Here is a 20,416-nt window from a genome sequence, read left to right on the forward strand (position 1 = left end):
GTGCACAGCCCTTCCCAACTCTGAGTTCAATCACTTGACTTTGGCAGCATGAAATTGGTCATGGTGTCATGGCTGGAGCGTCTTCATCACAGAAATCAGCACATGCCACAAACCAGGGTTTTGTCTTTTGTGGTTTTGATCCAGTTTACTAGCACACCAGTGGATTGAGCTCATAGAAAACTTAAGAGTTTATAACATGAGGTGGTCTCCAACAAAGCAAATTCAATATCTGAAGTTCTTTAAGGAAAAGGGATTTGATTTGTTCTATATGGTCTCAAAGAGTGCTGCTTGGGGTATCAGGTAAAAATTTCAGGAAGACAGACTGTTTTCAGTGTTGGGAAATTCCTGGGACAGGAAATCCTATTTGCCTTGCCAGAGACACCATGAAGCACACCAGAGCATGGAAGCGTATAGGCATTGAATGATTCCTTAGTAGGGCACAAAATTTAGCAAATAGGATGCCCAAATCAATTTGAATAATAGCTTTAACTGCTGAATTTTTATAATTTACTCAGAAAAAAATGGCTACAGAACATTTAGGGTGTCCTGAGAAAGCCAATACAGGAAGCAGGACAAACCATTAAATACAGGACACATCGTGTATGTGCAGAATGCCTGGCTACTCTGCCACCCATGAAATCCTACCCATACCTGTAAGCAGTGTTATTCACTAGCGTTAGTAGACCCAATTAATATCACTGTCATATCAATTAAAGTAAGCAGACTCTTTGCTGGGGAATTCATGATAAGTCTAAGTTCCATACTATGTTACTTGAAAATAAAATCCCTTTTTAGAAAATACTTTCTTAATTCCAAAATTTTACTAACACAGTCAGACTTTCATTGCTAGCACTCTCCCACCCCTCTCCCTCAATCTCCAGCACCACATACTTAGTGGGAAGGAGAATTAATGGTGGGAAGTTCAAGTTTCTCCTTATAAAAATCTTTGTAAATCTTCAGCAAATATACACATGCCCAAGATTCAACCATGAGCTTCCTAAAGGCAAGATCATTACCCTTTCCCTCCTTAAATCTTCAGACAATGCCTAGAACCTGGTACCTTCAGTCAGTATTTGCTAATTGAATAAATGTTCAGCCCTTCACACTTAGCCTGGCTTCTTCATGGCTGGACCCAGGTATCAGGAGCTTAGAACTCACTTGTTCAATAAATAGGGGAGAGAAACTATGAATGAGCCTCAAATGGGAGTGTACTATAAAGACCCAGTCACCAACTACATACATATATGTATATACCAATATGTCTGTATTATTTGGCCTGTTTTCAGCATTGTCAGCTTGGCATTCTTTTGCTCTCCTATTGCTTTTTGGAGCCACTGTTCATTGATACCCCTTCCAGCACCCCTCCTCCCTCAGAGATGAAGCCAGTTATAGCACCTGTTTCTCATTCTTGTTGCTACTATCATCAGTTTCCCAGGACATGTGTCATCATTCATTAATGGCATTGGGAACTTGCTCTGGTATATATGCCAGCTCACTCCTCACTCCCCCTCCTGTCCTCAGCCTAGGCAATTCTGACATAATAGTGGCCCATCCTATACCCTGCCCACTACAACAATATCCAACCCTTGGTTAAACCAACCACGCAGCGTTGGCATTCTGATCTGCTAAGTTGGAACAGAAGCCTATTGTTACCATTTCAAATTATGAATATTGAAATTTCTACTTCAATCCCAGCTGGTTCTTTCAACGCTGTTTGGCCAAAGTATTCACCCTTCCTGGACCCTTTTCCTGAATTCTACAGGAAGGCCTTGTTATTTTCCCCAAACTTTCAAGTTCATCTTGGCTTGTTTAATTCTAGTGAGATGTCCTTAGAAGAGCAAGATAGTCCACTGAAAACTCTTTTAGATTCTCCTGTCACTACCACCAAATATATTAGTAGCCTTAACTTGACTCTACTGCTACTCCTCAAGAAAACATGTTACTCCCTGAGTATCCTTTCCTCATGCGTATGATCCCACCCCTCGTTTCCTGGGACCTCAGTGAAGCTTAGCTTCTTTTTTCTTCCTCTGTGTTGGCTTCCTTCTGCTAGGAGATGCCTACATCTCTCATCAAAGGACATCTCAAGTGCCTGCTCCATCTCACTCTCTTCAATCCCAATTTTCTTGAACTAATCATTTGTATTCTGTATTTCCTCCTCGCTCACTCCTGAACTATTCCGTAAAATGATGTTCTTCCTTCCATCTCTTTGTGGAAACTTCCCTTTTGAAAGTCATGGCACCTAGCTCAGTGACCTGTTTTTGTTTTCCTGTCAATAGGACATATCCCCACTTTACAGAGAAGAAAATAGCCTCAGAAAACAACATGCCACAAGTGTTAGGGTCAGGGTTCAAGCCTCACAGTCTCTAACACCATATTTCTACTATATCATCTTCCCTTTCCATCCCACACTGTCTTGTTGACTATTCCCCTGGGACAAATGCCCAAAACTTGAATTAGTGGGTCAAAGTATATGAATATTTAATGGGGTGCCTGGGTGGCTCAGTTGGTTAAGCATCCGACTTCAGCTCAGGTCATGATCTCACACTCCATGAGTTCGAGCCCTGCATCGGGCTCTGTGCTGACAGCTCAGAGCCTGGAGCCTGCTTCGGATTCTGTGTCTTCCCCTCTCTCTGCCCCTCCCCTGCTCAACCTCTGTCTCTCTCTGTCTCAAAAATAAGTAAAAACATTAAAAAAAAAAACTTTTTAATGAATATTTAATAACAGGTATTTTTTGAGTACCTCTCATGTACCCAATATGTGCCTATGTAGCAGGTGTTAAGTTTGTTGAGAAAGTAGCAGCAATACAAGAAAATTGTCCCCATGTGACCTGGACCCCTTGGCAGGGAGGACAGGGGGATAAAAAATTAAATAAGCCCTAACAGTTAAGTATGGTAATGCTATAATAAAGGACATAGGGGAAAGGAAACTAGCTTAAGTCTAAGGGGTCAGAGAAGGCTTCTCAAAGGGGATGCTGTTTAAACCAAAGTCTGGGAGCACCTGGGTGGCTTAGTTGAGCGTCCAACACTTGATTTTGGCTCAGGTCATGATTTTATGGTTTGGGGGTTTGAGCCCTGCATCAGGCTCTGCACTGTCAGTGTGGAACCTGCTAGAGATTCTCTCTCTCCCTCTCTGTCTGTCCCTCCCCTACTCACTCTCTCTCTCTCTCTCTCTCAAAATAAATAAACATTTTTTTTAAATTAAAAAAAATAAACCAAAGCCTGAAGGAAAGAAGGAATTAACAGGGTGAGTAGAGGTGAGGAGAGAGGAGAGTATTACAGACAAAAGAAAATGTGTAGAAGCCCAGAGGCTAAAGACAACATGGGGCATTTTAGGAACAGGAAGGAGTATGTCCGGTCATAGTGCAAACACTGGGAAGGCGGACATTAAATGTCTCAGGTCAAGTTGAATAGCTCTAGTCATTAAGAGGTTTTCGGCAGAGGACAGATGATGATCCCAACATGGCTTCTTGTTTTAGAAAGACCTCTGTCCTCAGTGGGGAGAGAGGATCAGAGAGCAGTGGGACTGAGAGCAGGGAGCACAGCTGGGAGACTGTTGCAGTAATCCAAGGACGAGGATGCAGACAGACTTATTCAAACAGGAAAGAGGAAGAGTATACAGGACTTCAGGAGTAATGGCGAGAGGAAGAGGCTTTTTGATACACGTTGCCAAAATAGATCTCAGAAGAGCAGTGCTGATTCACACTGCCTTCAGTGGCTTTCATGTGTTCCTGTGCAGTAGGAGAGCTTGTCCGTCGTTACCGGTCCTACCTCTTCACAGTAAGATGCAACTGATCGCTTTCTTTCTCAGACCCTAGAACATTACTCTATCAAACTCACAAAATGCTTCTCTGTACAAAGGAGCATAAATTTTTAAAAATTGAGGAGATATGGGGCACCTGGGTGGCTCAGTCCGCTAAGCATCCAAATTCGGCTCAGGTCATGATCTCACAGCTCATGAGTTTGAGCCCCACATCAGGCTCTGTGCTGTCGGCATGGAGCCCTCTTGGGTTCCTGTCTCCCTCTCTTTCTGCCCCTCCCCAGCTTGTGCTTTCTCTCTGTCTCAAAAATAACTAAAAACATTAAAAAAATTTTTTTTTAATTTAGGAGAGGGAGAAAGAGTCTCTCCTGAGTCTTTTCTACGTTCTTAGACTCATATCTTCCTCCAACCCCCTAAATGATAACATCCTACTGGCTTGTCCTTGGTTCCGTCATTCTACCCTCGCCATGAGCCAACATTACCCAGGCCTCCATCTTCTTACGTCTACAATCCTTATTTCCACATCTGCATATAGAATTCTAGATCTGTTTTTTTCAGCTGCCTACTGATCATTTCTACGAGGATATTAACCCATCTCAATCCTACATTTGAAATAAAATGTATTATCTCCTCCACTCCAAACTGATCCTTTTTAATGGGCTTCCAATCTCCGTTCATAGCCTAATCATCTTCTTCACCCAAGCTAGAACCCATGGGTGGCCGTGACTCCACTTCTCCTTTACCAGTACATTGTAATCCATCACAGAACCTGTCAATTCTACTGCAAGAGTATCCTAGAATTCCTTCATCTGCAATGTCAACCACACTTCCAGTGCTGAACCCTAAGTATCTTGTCAAAGGCATTTTAACAGCCATCAGGCCTAGAGTGTCTCCACCACCCTATCTTTCTCTGTAGTTGTTTTCTTTTTTTAAATACAAATTGGGCCATGTCACTTCCATGTGTCATAATTGCTGATGATTTCCATGTACCCACGACAAACCAGACCTTCTAAAACCTAGGCCTCAACCTACCTGTCTAGTCTTAACTCACCAGAAGCTATACTCCAGCCACGTGCAACTGCTCATTATTTCCCAAACACACTCTTGTGCAACTCATTCTGTCTCATGGAAAAGTCTTATTTACCTCAAAGGCCTGCTCAAATCTTATCATTTTCTCAGAAGACTTTCCAACCTCTTTCTCTTCTAAATAGAAAGCTTTGTATTAATTGCAACTTTTTCTCTACTCCAATGGCATGTCTTTTATACTTCTATTTTACTATTTATCACATGATCTCATAATTGTCTATCTGGTTCTCCCACTAGATATTGATGATCTCAAAATCAGGGATCAGGGAACCCCAGAACCCAACACACCGCTGACCTGGCATATAGTGTGTGCCCACTGCATGTCTAGGAAAGACTGAAGGAAGGGGAAATATTGGGGAAGTATGTTCCATGGGACTATTATGACAATGTAGCCAATAAAAATAATTGAAAATACATTTCCAAATACAGATAGTCATCCATGAACATTAACTTTGAAGAATCATTAGTCTCTGCCTTCTTCCCCCATTTTATTTAGCTCTTTCCTTCCTTCCTTCCTCAATTCTCTTCAGTTTCCTCCACCTTTATATAAACTCCATTCGCAGGGGTAATGGCACCCATCCACCACGATCTAACTTTATTAATATTAATCTTCTCGTGATGCTAAGAGGCATCCTGACATTGTGAGAAAAGCACTGAACTAAAAATTGAGAACCTGTGAGTTCTAAATCATTCATTCTTTCCGCAAATATTTATTGAGCATCTCCTATGTGCCAGGTATTGTTCTAACTGCCAGGGATACATTCATGAACAAAAAGACAAAGTTTTCTGCCTTCATGAAGCTTACATTCTATTAGAGGGAGAGAGGGTTGGATAATGAGTAACAAATATAATAAATAAGTACTTTGGTAGGTGAGGATCCCAAGTGCCAAGATGGGGGTGGGAATGGGGAAAGGGCATATTGGTTGCACCTTTAAGTAGAAAGTCCTCATTGAGAAGATGAGATTTGAGCAAAGAAAGCAATAGAGTTACCTGATGCAGAGATTCATGAGAAGAGCATCTAGGCAATAGTAGTAACTATAGCAAAGGTTGTAAATGGGTGTGTGCCTGGCATGTCTGAGGAACAACAAGGCCTGTGTGGCCAAAAGAGAGTAAGCGAAGGGAAGGTGGTAGGAGACGAAATCTACGTTAATCAGGCCTGATGGTATAGAGCCTTATAAACTGTTATCGTTAGGACTTTGGTTTTCATTCTGAGTGAGATAAGCATTCATTGCAGACTTTGTTTTAGGTAGAAGAGTGTCATGATTTGAATTGAAGTCATTTGGCTGCTGTGTTGAAAATAGATCATAGGGAAGAAAGTATAGAAGCTAGGGAACAAGTCAGGAGGATGTTGTAATAATCCTGGGTGGTGGAGAGAAGGGGAGAAATCATTGGTTTCTAGATATAGTTTTTGGAAGAACAACAGGACTTACTGACAGATTGATTATAGGATGTGAGAGAAATAGAGGAAATCAGAGGACATTTCAAGAGTATGGGGCTGAGACAGAAGAAGGAATTTTCCATCAACTGATATGAGGAAGGCTGCAGGAAGAACAGAGTTCGGGGCAGGGGAAGGCATGAAGGGATTGGGAATTCAGTTTTGGACTTGCTGAGATTGAAATGACTATTCAATGTCCAAGGGAATATGTCAAGTACACAGTTGGATATATGAGTCTTGAGTGTGCAGAAGATTTAAATTTGGAAGTCATTAGTGAACTGAGTCATTAGTGAATCATGAGACTGATAAACCTATATATTCCAACCCAAATACAATTATCTGCTTATCCTTAGCCAAATTATCTAATCTCTCTACTTCTTTTTTTTTAATGTCTACAATGATAAGGTTAGGTTAAATAAGTGATTTTCAACTGTGTTCCATGGAGCATGAGGGCTTCTGTAGACGGAGCTGCCAGATCAGAGAGATGTTTGCTCTCCCACTGCCTAAACCAACCACCAATCCTTTAGTTTTACAATGAAGATCAGACATCCATTTAGAAATGGTACAAATTGATATTTATGATGGATATACTACAGTGTACCAGGGTGTGTGTGTGCGCGCGCGTGTGTGTGTGTGTGTGTGTGTGTGTGTGTGTGTGGAGGGTAACTTCCTATATGCAATAATGAATAGCATCTCATAAAAAATGACCCCGTATATCTCCCCATGACTGGTCAGCTATCAAAAGGCTATGTGTAAATAAAGGTGCAGATTAGCAATAGTACACAGTTATCTTAAAAATGCTTGTGATTGTTAACATGTGCTCAAGGTTTCTTCTCTAAAATGTATTTATTGAAAAACAAATTCAGAAACTAAAAGATGATATTCCATTTCTTTTAGACCCAATTAATGATAGTATTTCTGTTGACACTGAGACCATGAACAATTGATCATTTTAACTGTATAAAAATGCATGAAGTTAATGCTGGAAAGGACCTTAGAAATACTTCAGTCAAAAAAAATAGAAGAAGAAGAAGAAGAAGAAGCAGAAGAAGAAGAAGAAGAAGAAGAAGAAAAAGAAAGAAAGAAAGAAAGAAAGAAAGAAAGAAAGAAAGAAAGAAAGAAAGAAAGAAAGAAAGAGGAAAGGAAAGGAAAGGAAAGGAAAGGAAAGGAAAGGAAAGGAAAGGAAAGGAAAGGAAAGGAAAGGAAAGGAAAGGAAAAAGAAATACTTAAGTCAGTCACCCTCCCTTTATGGTGGAGGAGCTGAGACTCAGAGGTCAAAGGTCATGCCAGAACTAACCTAGGTCATTTCCTGACTCCTAGTCTAGTGTCTTTTCAGCACACTCTACTGGTTTCAAGCTTGCTTCAGAAACACCACTGAATTTTTACAATTAAGGCAGAAATCAACACTGATGTGTAATCTTCCTATTTTCCTCATTTTATAATCTTCATATTTTCCTAATCCATTAATTTTACATTATGGGTCTTCCAATTTTTCCACAGTTCTAAGGGCCGTCCTTGCTGTTGCCTTTTGCCTGGTGTCTGGTGTCCTCGTGGTGTTGCTGCTTACCCTCATCCGCCATGGGCCCTGCTGGCACAGAGACCCCTATCAGAATATCTGAACAGATGGCTGAATAAGGGCGGACACACCACACCAACCTCCTGGGATGCAGCACCTCTCAGTGATGCCTCATGGAAAGGACTGGCTTTCACCATGTGGATATCACCCTGCCCACACCCTTCCCTTTGAGCCTGGCTAGAGCAGGGTCTGAACTCATAGTGACCCAGGGACTGATGAATGAACCCCAAGTTACTTGGTTAGGTCTCCTGATGGTTAGGTCTCCTCATCATAGTGCAAGCTTCTCATGCAGCTAGAAAGAAGTTCTTCTGCAAAGGATAGTTGTATTCTCGGCATGGATGTCCAGAAAGAAAGAAAGAAGTTAAACTCCAACCAGCCTTTTGCCTTCAAAGAGCAAATGGTTACAACGTGTGACAACATAGATTAAAGAAGACTGGATAATGACAATAATTACACTAGAAATAGTATCATGTAGGATGATTCTTAAGAAATAAGACCCAACCAGAAGGTGTAAATAAATATTTTTTTTAGCTGTTAAGTAGGTTGAATACAAACATGTATACACTCCTGAAAAGAAACTCCTACCCAGTGTTTGATAGCTAACAGATTTCTGTATGTGTATATATACTAACACATACAAACACATAGCTGTATTGAAACTGCCTTAGAGAGAGGTATTTAATTCTCAGAAACTGTAATATCAACTATTGTAATTGTTTCTCAGGTCATTTTCCCCACAATTTCCATAATGGGGAATAACTAGGAAGTCCATGCAGTCATGTTTCTTTTTTCTACCTCTACCATGAGACTATATTTTTATTTTATTTTTTTTTCAATATATGAAGTTTATTGTCAAATTGTTTCCATACAACACCCAGTGCTCATCCCAAAAGGAGCCCTCCTCAATACCCATCACCCACCCTCCCCTCCCTCCCACCCCCCATCAACCCTCAGTTTGTTCTCAGTTTTTAAGAGTCTCTTATGCTTTGGCTCTCTTCCATTCTAACCTCTTTTTTTTTTTCCTTCCCCTCCCCATGGGTTTCTGTTAAGTTTCTCAGGATCCACATAAGAGTGAAACCATATGGTATCTCTGTCTTTCTCTGTATGGTTTATTTCACTTAGCATCACACTCTCCAGTTCCATCCGTGTTGCTACAAAGGGCCATATTTCATTCTTTCTCATTGCCACGTAGTACTCCATTGTGTATATAAACCACAATTTGAGACTATATTTTTATAGTTCCAATTTCTTCATTTCATTTTAAAAGTAAGAGACTTACTTCATGAGAACTTTTCATGGCCACTATGAGATAATAGTATATTTAATCACCACAAATAGATCTACATTTCCCAAGTGGTGAAGTAGAAAGAAAAATGGGATGAAGGTTGATGACCCTATGCCACAGCTCTGCACTGGCTTTAGGCCAACAACTTGGAACAAGTTCTTTTAAGTCTTTTAAACCTTGGTTTAATTATCTAAAAAAGAAGAGTGGACTAGATAAACATGGAAGTCACATCTAGTTCTCATATTCTGTGAACAATTTATTTTTCATTTCCTTTCATTCATGGATTGGTCATTGTCCAAGAAAGCATGTTCATAAATGGTACCATTACAGTAAGCCTGATATGTATTCTAAACAGTCTTAACCCATCCTGAGCTTTTAACCATCCAATTGGTGGGAAATTCAATCTCATTCATTGGTAGAGTTCTTCACCTTCTCAGGTATTACTAAAGGTCCTGGAATGTTGTGGGAAGAGTTGGATGAGGGTCCTTTAGACTGCTATCTACACTGGTCTCCAATAAACACACTGTCTATTCCCACATGGTCTCCTGAAGGTAGGCAGAGGACATCTATGCATGGCTCCCAAGACCACACACTTGGACTGCACCATCCTAGCATTGTCTGGTCCCCTACCTGGGGTGATACCTATGAATCAGAAACCCTCCTAGAACCCCACCCCATCTCTGAGTCTCAGGAATCTTCTTCACCCCTTGGATTCCACAGCTTTCTCCTGTTAAACTTCAAGCACTTACCTCTATCACCCTCACTTTCTATGTAATTTTCACTGAGCTAAGGCTATGCAAAAAAAAAAAAATCTTGAGAAGGAGTTGTGTTCTCTTGCCTGGCAACTGCTGCTTTCTCCAGTAACACAAAAGGCATGTAGGAAAATAAATGAAAGATCTGGCTTCATCCTCAACTTGGGAAGAGGTAAAACATCTATAGCAGGAAAAACAAATGACAAATTACTGTCTCTATAAAGTAGCCAGTCATATTAGTAATGGGACATAATATCTTATGCTAATAAGTTATGAGACTTTAAAATAGAAGTAGAAAACAGAACCACAAGCCAAGGATCTTCTCACGTATTTAACATTGTTAGAGGACCTACTGTTAGCTAATCGCTGGCCTACATGCTAAATTGTCCATCCCTAATGTGATTAGTAAGGTGTTTGACCCCAACAACAGCCTTATACAGGGCTGGTAGAATGTGTAAGTAAAAACCTTCACAAGCTTTCCCTAATATCATCTTCTAACAGTGTCAATGTTTAATACTTTCTATTGTTTCAGCAGGGGGAGGTTAATCTCTCCCATTTCTCTTCCTTCTCCTATCTCTTGATGATTGCAAAGAAAGCTGTCATTCCCAACTGAGTTGTTTCTTTTCCCTTCCACAGAGCTACTCTGTTGACAAACACTGTAATTGCTTTTCATAGTTCAAGGCAGAGTGAAAAGTCACAAGTGACAAATGATCTATGGCGATAAAGCAGAGAGCACAGATGCACTCTCACATTGCCCAGGAAAAAAGCTAATCATCCAACTTCAACAGAAAAATACAAATTCTCTCTACTGATAAAAGTGACTTTTTCAGATGAGTCAGAGAAGCTCAGCTGACATGAGGAGAAACATTGCTTGCAAGATAATTGCTAGGACTGAGATAACTTCTGCTCTGCAGTGTATTCCCCACATCTGAGCCGCTATAGACACCTTCGAACAGGATTAGAATAAAGTAGTAATTACCACATGGATGTAGGGAAATAGCCAACCATAAAAAATATGATCAATATACATGTAGAAAAGTTCTATAAAAGTCAAGGTAGAGTATTCCCTTGACTAGTCTAGCTAGTATTCCTAGCTAGAATGGCATTGTGTAAGGAAAGTATTAAGAAAATATGATTATAAAAAGAAGAATTTATGATATTAGAAGAGTATAAGACAGAGGCAAACATTTTACTGGACGTCATTCAACCAAGAAATCTTTTTATATGACAACTGGCGTTTCTTCTCCCTGAATTCAGTCATGGTCTCTATTTTCCCAACTTCCTATTCTCTTTCTGTCTCTTTCTTTCTGTCTTGTTCTAATATCACTAGCATTGATTGTGTCTTCATAGCCAGAGGAGTTTCTTGGTAAGTGAAAGCCAAAATGTTAGTTTTCTCCTTCAAAACTCTCTTTATAGAAACCCCACTGGAGCAGCAATGAATGTGTGCTACGTTTTGGTGCTTTGGACCTGGGCTCTCCAATAGAAACCTAATGCAAGCCACGAATAAGTCCCACACATGGGATTTAAAATTTTCTAAGAGCCACTTTATAAAAAGGTAAAAATAGACATAAAATTAATTCTAATAAAATTTATGTCACCCAGTGCACTGAAAAAATCATTTCAACACATTATTAATTTTTATCGAGATATTTTTCAGGTTTTTTTAATAGTAAGTATTTGAAATCTGATGTGTATTTTACCCTTCTAGCACATCTCCATCTGGACTAGGTACATGTCAAGTTTCAGAAGCTATATGTGGCTGGTGGCTACCATATGGAACAGTTATACTTTCTACCAATGACAAACTTTTTGAAGCAGAAAGAATGGTGTGTGTGTGTGTGTGTGTGTGTGTGTGTGTGTGTGTGTGTTTTAATTTGCAAGATTCACTTTCAGGTTACGGTGAAGAAATGAAAGTCATCTTTTTTATGTGCCTACATCTTACTATTTGTGTGTGTGTGCTGAATTGATCAAGGTTTTCTCTGAAATATTTTATTTGTACATCTGTCTTCACAGCAACACCCAGAAATTTTCCAACACTATCCTATACTAAATGAACTATTTCTTCTTATAAAATGTCTGAAGAAGGAATCTGACAACACCCTTTAAAACTACTGTAAGATTGGGGAAAGGGTACCTTTTTAAATTTTTATTAAATTTTTTATTATAAGTAATTGTTTTTAAAACAAAAATAAATTCAGATGATATAGAAGAGTATAAAAATACAATAAAAAATGTCTTTCTACCCATTTCTAATCATCAGAGACAATCCTGTCAACGATATCTGGTTTTAGTTCTTCTAGTGACTAGCATGAATTTTATGAACTTTACTTATACCTAGATTTTCTGAATTTTCACATCTTTCCCTGCTTTTATAACCCATGGTGTCCTCTTTCTTTTATTATTTTTTTCATTTTCTTTAAGTAATTTTTTAAAGGACACTTGAGCACTAAAGCTTTCTGATTCTGATATGTCCAAGTACGTGTGTATTTTACCCTCCCACTTACCTATCAGTCAGCAAGGTATACATTTTCAGGTTGAAAATCATTTTCCCCCAGAATGTGAATGTAGTATTCTGTTGTCTTCTTAACGCACAGGCCTGCTGATGAGAAGTCTGATTGGTATCATTCTCACCCAATGTAAGTAATCTGGTATTATTTCCTTTCCTTTCCTTTCCTTTCTTTTTTCCTTTTCTTCCATTTTTTTCTGAAAATTTTAAAGATATTTGTTTTATCCAAGGAGTTCTGAAATTTCACTAGGATGTATTTAGGCATGGGTATTTGTTTTTCTATCTAATTCTATCTGGCTTATACAGGTCTTTGACTTAAAAAAAAAAAAGTATCTGGAATTTGAATTTTCTGGATCTATCCTCCATACTTCAACTTTTCTCACATATTTTCCAGATTTTTCTTTTATTTCTAGGAAATTTTATTTCCAGAACACTCAGTCTTCAGGAAATCTGTTCTTCTTCTTTTTTTAATTATTATTTTAAGAATACTTTCCTATTCATTGATTGTTCCTTTTTCATAATGGCCACTTATTTTATGAATGCAATCTATTCTTGAATATCTTTAAGAATCCTCCTTGGAATTTTTTTCAAATTCTCCTCTGCTCCCTATATTATCTCAGTTTCTCTGGGCTCTGTTGTTTAAACGTATTAATTCTGGACCTTCTTTTAGGCTCTGGAGTTTTCTCACATACTCATGAATCCACAAAGAACTCTGTGGATTAATAGGGATGGCTGGTCTTGGTTTCCCTTTTAGTCATGAGTATCTGTTTCCCCAACAAATGTCTACTTAAATAACTGCTTTAAAATTTTCGTTTGCTAGTTGCAACATCCTTGTCATCTCTGGACCCGTCTTGATTGTCTTTTCTCCCATGTATGGGTTATGTTTTCCTGTTGCTTTGAATATAATTTTGGATAGTGTCTTAGACATTGTGAATGATACATTGTAGAGACTCTGGATTTCATCGTGTTCCTCGAGCTGTCAGTTAAATTGACTAAAATCAAACTACAGTCTCCCCTACAATGGACAGCAGCTCAAATCTCAGCTCAGTTCTTTTAGCCTAAATAAGGCTGCTTGGAGTCTTCCCTGTCTATAGATAGTTAAGCTATGGGGTCAGCCATAGAGTTGGGGCAGAGTTTATACACAGAACTTAGGGCTTCTCCTCTCTGGCTTTCAATTGGGGGGAATTTCCTTCTCACTTTTAAGAGACTATGGGTGCCCACCCTGAAACTCTGTCCTCCGGTGGTTCAAGTGGGTAAGATTATATTTTGTTTTGTTTTCCCTGTATTTTAACCATTCCATCCCCACACTCTGCCCCTGCATGGCATGAACTTGAGGCTGCACTTGGACTAAAGGCCATAACAAAATAAAACTAGCCTAGCAGCTATTCCCTTTTTCCAAATGCTGATTCCCCTCCAGAATCTGCCTGGTTTTGATTGCTCCCAAGTACATTTAGTTAGTTGTATTTTATATTTTTCCCTAAGAGTTTATAGTTGTTACCTGTGGAAATTACCTTGATAAGAGGTACATAATCACAGATGGAAGTGAATGCTCTCATTTGAATGGGAAGGCCTGATCTGAATTTCTGTGGGAGGACAAGAGCTATAGCATAGGTGCCCAGTAGTGTCTGTGGGCAGGAAAGTGGCGTGTCAGCTAATGACATATCAAAAAATTAAGACTTTACTCTTGGCTGGGGTGACTGTTTCTGTGTATGTATCTCCTGGGTGGAATGGCCTTAACTTTAAAAAATGTTCCCTCCACTCTCTCTTTAAAATAAAATAAATTTTTTAAAAATTTGTTTTAAATGTTTATTTATTTTCGAGAGAGACAGAGACAGAATGCGAGTGGGTTAGGGGCAGAGAGAGAAGGAGACACAGAATCAGAAGCAGGCTCCAGACTCTGAGCTGTTAGCACAGAGCCTGACATGGGGCTCAAGCTCAAGAGCTGTGAGATCATGACCTGAGCCAAAGTCAGATGCTTAACTGTCTGAGCCACCCAGGTGCCCCATAAAATAAAATAATATTTTATAAAGGGGACCTGGGTGCCTCAGTTGGTTAAGTGGCCAACTCTGGATTTTGGCTCAGGTCATGGTCCCAAAGTTGTGAGATCAAGCCCTGTGTCCGACTCCACACTCAGCATGAAGCCTGCTTGGGATTCTCTCTCCCTTTGCCCTTCCTCTGCTTGTGCATGCATGCTTGCACTTTTTCGCTCTCTAAAATAAAATAAAATAAAATAAAATAAAATAAAATAAAATAAATAAAATAAAATAAAACAAAACAAAATAAAATAAAAGCAGGAGGGGCGCCTGGGTGGCTCAGTCGGTTGAGTGTCCGACTTCGGCCCAGGTCATGATCTCGCGGTCCGTGGGTTTGAGCCCCGCATCGGTCTCTGTGCTGACAGCTCGGAGCCCGGAGCCTGTTTCGGATTCTGTGTCTCCCTCTCTCTCTGACCCTCCCCTGTTCATGCTCTGTCTCTCTCTGTCTCAAAAATGGATAAACATTTAAAAAAAATTAAAATAAATAAAATAATAAAAGCAGGAAAGAGTATCCAATGGAAAAAAAAGTCTCTTTAACAAATGGTGCTGGGAGAACTGGACAGCAACATGCAGAAGAATGAAACTAGACCACTTTCTTATACTATACACCAAAATAAACTCAAAATGGATGAAAGACCTGAATGTGAGACAGGAAACCATCAAAACCCTAGAGGAAAAAGCAGGCAACAACCTCTTTGACCTCAGCCGCAGCAAATTCTTACTCGACAGATCTCCAAAGGCAAGGGAATCAAAAGCAAAAATGAACCATTGGGACCTCATCAAGATAAAAAGCTGCACTGCAAAGGAAACAATCAACAAAACCAAAAGACAACTGACGGAATGGGAAAAGATATTTGCAAATGACATATCGTTTAAAGGGCTAGTATCCAAAATCTATAAAGAACTCACCAAACTCCACACCTGAAAAACAAATAATCCAGTGAAGAAATGGGCAGAAGACATGAAGACATGAAGACAGAAGACGTTTTTCCAAAGAAGACATCCAGATGGCCAACAGACACATGAAACAATGCTCAATGTCAGTTATCATCAGGGAAATACAAATCAAAGCCACAGTTAGAAAACCACCTCACACTGGTCAGAGTGGCTAAAATGAACAAATCAGGAGACTATATATGCTGGCGAGGATGTAGAGAAACGGGAACACTTTTGCACTGTTGGTGGGAATGCAAACTGGCGCAGCCACTCTAGAACACAGTGTGAAGGTTCCTCCAAAAGTTAAAAATAGAACTAGACCCAGCAATCACACTGCTAGGAATTTACCCAAGGGATACAGGAGTACTGATACATAGGGGCACATGTACCCCAATGTTTATAGCAAATAGCCAAATTATGGAAAGAGCCTAAATGTCCATCAACTGATGAATGGAGAAAGAAGATGTGGTTTATATATACAATGGAATACTACTTGACAATGAGAAAGAATGAAATCTTTGCAGCAATGTGGATGGAACTGGAGGGTAGTATGCTAAGTGAAATAAGTCAGTCAGAGAAAGACAGATACCATGTGTTTTCACTCATATGTGGATCTTGAAAAACTTAACAGAAAACCGTGGGGGAAGTGAAGGGAGGAAAAAAGTTATAAACAGAGAGAGAGGGAGGCAAACCATAAGAGACTCTTAAATACAGAGAACAAACTGAGGGTTGATGAGGGGTTCGGGGAGAGGGGAAAGTGGGTGATGGCATTGAGGAGGGCACTTGTTGGGATGAGCACTGGGTGTTGTTTGGAAGCCAATTTGACAATAAATTCTATTTAAAACATAATAATAAATTAAAAATAAATAAAAGAAAATAAATTAAAATTTCACTTCATGTCTGTGATGTAAGTCCTGAGTTATCTCAACATCTACTCTGTTTCTCTTTCTGGGCACAGCAGCCACACAAGGTGTCCTCCCAAATGAGCACCCTCTTTCCAAAGACAGCACTCCTCAAAGATTTTATCGGGGGGGGGGGGGGGGGCGGGGCAGTCACCCTATATATGAGAAAGGAATGGGATGTGCAGCTGATAGAGAATGCGTTCCTTAGCTACTTGGACAAGTACTTCACAGTTCCCTAATGATCTATGAGATGAGCCAAGCTCCCACCTTCTCTGTGGCTCCCTCAGAAAGAATCGTGTTCATCTCTTGTGGGTCTGACTATAATTTCCCTGTTTTGACTTCTTCATCAGTTCAATCATATCTGCCTATCTTTGAAGAATTTCTTACAATATCTGACCTGCCACTGGCACTCTCTAGCACTGTTATGATTTCATTCTTATTTTTAACATCTTTTATATGACTTCAGTACAACTTTGGGAGGAAGGGAAGTCAGATGCAATGGATTTTTTTTCCCTACACAGGAAACTCTAAGTTTGTTTTTTTAGCAAAGGAGTCTATAATTGTGTCTGTCAAAATTAAGGAAGTGAGCCAAGCCATTCAGTGAAGGGAAAAAAAAAAAAGACTTAACACTATGTACACAATTTAATCTCACCGACATTTGCTAAGTGCCTGCTCTTAGAATGAAGTAGGGTCCCTAGTTGCTCTCATATTTTTCAAAGGGAATCTTAACTCAAGGAAAGGTTAAGTACCATTGTGCCATGATTTGACATAGGGAATACAGTACTGAATTATTTATAGACCCTGCTTTTATAAAGCTCACAGCTAAATGATTTCTCTAACTGGGCTTTTCTGTTTTTACTAGCTTATATCATTTTTCCTTTAGAGTGCCTCAAGGACTTGGCCTTTCCTATATAGTGCCATCACCAAATTTTGCCCTCGAGCATATGTCTGGTTTTAAATCACACGGTCTCCTCCTCCTTCCAGTTAATTTTGCATAAAACATACATATTCCCCCGAAGGAATCTGGACTGCCTTGCCAAGAAGGGGCCTGGCAGGCTTCCAGGGTATCATCAGGAGAAACCTGGGAGACTTGATAACTGGTAAATGAAGGACTCCATAGGCAACCACACCCAATAGGGACTGATGGGTGTCTCCAGCTTAAAGCTGCTGCCTCAGAAAGAGTTTTGGGAGGTGGGTTCCCTCCACCCCAGAGGTTATGCAGATGGTTCAGGACTGACTCAAGCCCCACAGGCCTGGAGTGCCCTGGCTCCCCCTGGAGAGCTGTTCCTCATGTATGAGCTGCACATGTCAGTGTAGCCAGGGACCTGGAACAGGACATCTATAGGGAGAGGTAGGGTCACAGGAGAGGGTAATTGGGAGTACATGCATCTGCCTTACCCAAGCCATCACCCTCCACAAATGCACAGATTCCCCCTGAAAGCAGAGCTGGAGAAATCTGGACTGGCTAGCCAGAGTGGGGGTGTGCAGGGTGGTCAGAGCACCCTCCAAAAAGAGACACTTGATGGCTGGAGACGTTGATACTCCACCAAGCAGCTAGTCCAAATTGGGGCTATTGCCAACTTAAAGTTGTAGACTCAGAAAGATTTGGGGGAGTTGGCCTTCCTCCTCCCTGTAGGCCAGGCAGGTGGTGGGGCTCATTCCAGGGCTCACCAGGCCTGGAGTGCCCCCTGCAGTCTAAGGCCAAATGACAAGGTGTGTTTACACATGCACACACCATGCAGGTCAAGGTAGCCAGGGACCTGGAACAGGGCAGGTGTAGCAGTAGGCTGGCTCAAAAGAGAAGGCTGTTTAGGGTATCTGGTATCATCCTAATTCCAGTCTTAACCCATACAAATGCACATATTCTCCCTGAAGGTAAAGCTGGAAGAATCTGGACTGCCTTGCCAATATGAGGCCTGGAGGTAGCCTTTAGTGAGAGACACCTGGGAGCCTTGATCATTGGTATGCCCTGGACCCTATCAGGCAGCGCCCAAATGGGGACTGCCTGTGGGCAATCTAAACTGCCTCTTAAGAAAGAATTTGGGGTGGTGTGCTCCCTCTGCCCTGGAAGCTAGGTGGATGATTCTGCACCGGCTGGAATCCACAGGCCCAGAGGGCTCAGGATTCCCAAAGCAGGCTGATGAGCTGTATACTGTGCCCCCAGGTCAGGGTAGCCAGGGCCAGACCTGGAAGAGCAAGTGTCTGGAGAGGCCAGGTCTCACGGGAGTGTGCTGCAAGGTATGTGCCTGATTCCAAGTCCTAACCAACACAAATGCATATACAGGCATACCTCAGAGATATTGAGGTTCCGTTCCAGTACCTGTAACAAAGCAAATATTGTATTGAAGTGAGTCAATTTAATTTTTTGGTTTCCCAAGGCATATAAAAGTTATATTTACACTATACCGCAGTCTATTAAGTGTGCAATAGCATTATGTCTAAAAAAAAAAAAAGAAAAACCAACGTACTTGGTTGGAATACTTGATTGTTGAAAAATGCTAACCATCATCTGAGATGTCAGTGAGTCATAACCACTGTTCACAGATCACTGTAACAAATATAATAATACTGAAAAGGTTTGAAATATTGTGAGAATTACCAAAATGTGACACAGAGACATGGAGTAAGCAAATGATGTTGGAAAGACAGCACCGGCGATTTGTTCAATGCAGGGTTGCCACAAACTTTCAATTTTTAAAAAACAGTTTCTACAAAGCACAATAAAATGAGGAATGCCCGTATTCTTAAGATTCTTTTCTGCCCCTTATTCAAGAATATACATTGGTTTGATTCAAACTAGGTTCTCTATAAATACTTGTTGATTGACCCAACCAATATTACTGTTGGTACTGACTGTATCACGTTTGATCAATTTCAAGCCGGAGGGGTTTCATGAAGCCCCGCCTCAAATTCATTGATTATAGGGACATTCCCGAAGTGTAACTAAACTAGCAGTTCTTAAACTTCAGTGTGCTGAAGAATCTACAAGGATTCAGATTCCCAGTCCTCACTCCTAGAAATGCTGATTTTGTAAATCCAGAAATCTGCCTTTTTAGCAGGTTATCACACCTGATTGTGCTGTAGGCAGTTCCTGACCTTCTTTGGAGAAACCCTGCTCTAAACTACGCAAGACCCCCTCAGGGTGAGCAGGATACTCACCTGTTACTTCAGGTTTATCTACTTCATCTGTGAAGTAGCTCAGAGGTCTAAAACAGTGCCTTCATTAAATAGACATTGAAAATAGACTATTGAAATTAAATAGTACTTTCAAAATAAGAATCAAAGAAGAAATTGGAAACAAGTTCACATTTAAACGTAGTTTTAATAAGTCTTGCCTGAAGAATAGAAGAAATTAAAGAATTAAGGCCTATTAATTTACAATTAAAATTGTGGTCTTGAGAACAAAGAGCGATGCCTCCTCAAAAAGGTCAGCCATTCTCAGGGCACCTGGGTGGCTCAGTTGGTTAAGCATCTGATCAGCTCAGGTCTTCGGGTCATGATCTCATAGGGTTCCTGAGTTCAGTCTTGCTGCTGTCAGCACAGAGCCCCCTTCTGATTCTCAAGCCTCTGTCTCCTTCTCTCTGCCCCTTCCCTGTTCATGCTCTCAAAAAAAAAAAGTCAGCCATTCTCAATCTGTGGTTTACAAATTAACTCATTTTATTACTAAACAAATAGAAATATGCTTACAGTGATCATATTTTCCAGGCCCAAACATAGGAAAAATAAATTTACAATGCAATAAAATATTTGAAACAATAACTTCCCTGAAAAGCCTGGGACAAGTCGTAATCTTGCCAAGGTAAGTAACATACCAAAGAAAATTTAAAGTCAAACTTTAATATGTAACTCATTGTTGTTACATCTTCTAGAACTACTTCCTGTTTATCTTCCACCCCCTTACATATGTTGTACAAAGCAAATCATACTTGAAATAAATAAGATGGATGGAGGAAAATAAAACATGTATGTCTCTCCTTCAATCTTTAGAAGTGTGTTTTTATTTTTTTTCCTTTCTTCCCCTTTTCTGTCCCTGTCTTCTCACATCTATGTCTAATCTACGTATAATTAAATTATTTTAAGTTTTTATAGAAGAGGAGCCAAGTCTTTTAAGCCAAATTTTTGCCAAGTGCTTATTGTTAGAAGTTACCA

General features: G+C 40.2%; 1 protein-coding gene across 3 annotated transcripts in view; it reads left to right on the top strand.

Moving 5' to 3' along the window:
* The window catches only part of ACP3 (acid phosphatase 3), a 46,427-nt gene extending 37,344 nt beyond the window's left edge, over positions 1-9,083 (top strand). For 2 of the 3 annotated variants that reach the window (XM_058729897.1, XM_058729900.1), the window contains one exon: positions 7,778-9,083. In XM_058729897.1, coding sequence (XP_058585880.1) covers positions 7,778-7,896 — 119 coding nt within the window. In that variant the 3' untranslated portion in view covers positions 7,897-9,083. Of the gene's footprint in view, positions 1-5,079; positions 5,259-7,777 lie in introns of those variants that run through there. The other variant, XM_058729898.1, reaches the window with a different exon arrangement.
* The last annotated feature ends 11,333 nt before the right edge of the window (positions 9,084-20,416 follow it).

This window comes from Neofelis nebulosa, chromosome 5 (genome assembly GCF_028018385.1).
Source record: "Neofelis nebulosa isolate mNeoNeb1 chromosome 5, mNeoNeb1.pri, whole genome shotgun sequence".
In the NCBI taxonomy this organism is placed as follows: domain Eukaryota; kingdom Metazoa; phylum Chordata; class Mammalia; order Carnivora; family Felidae; genus Neofelis; species Neofelis nebulosa.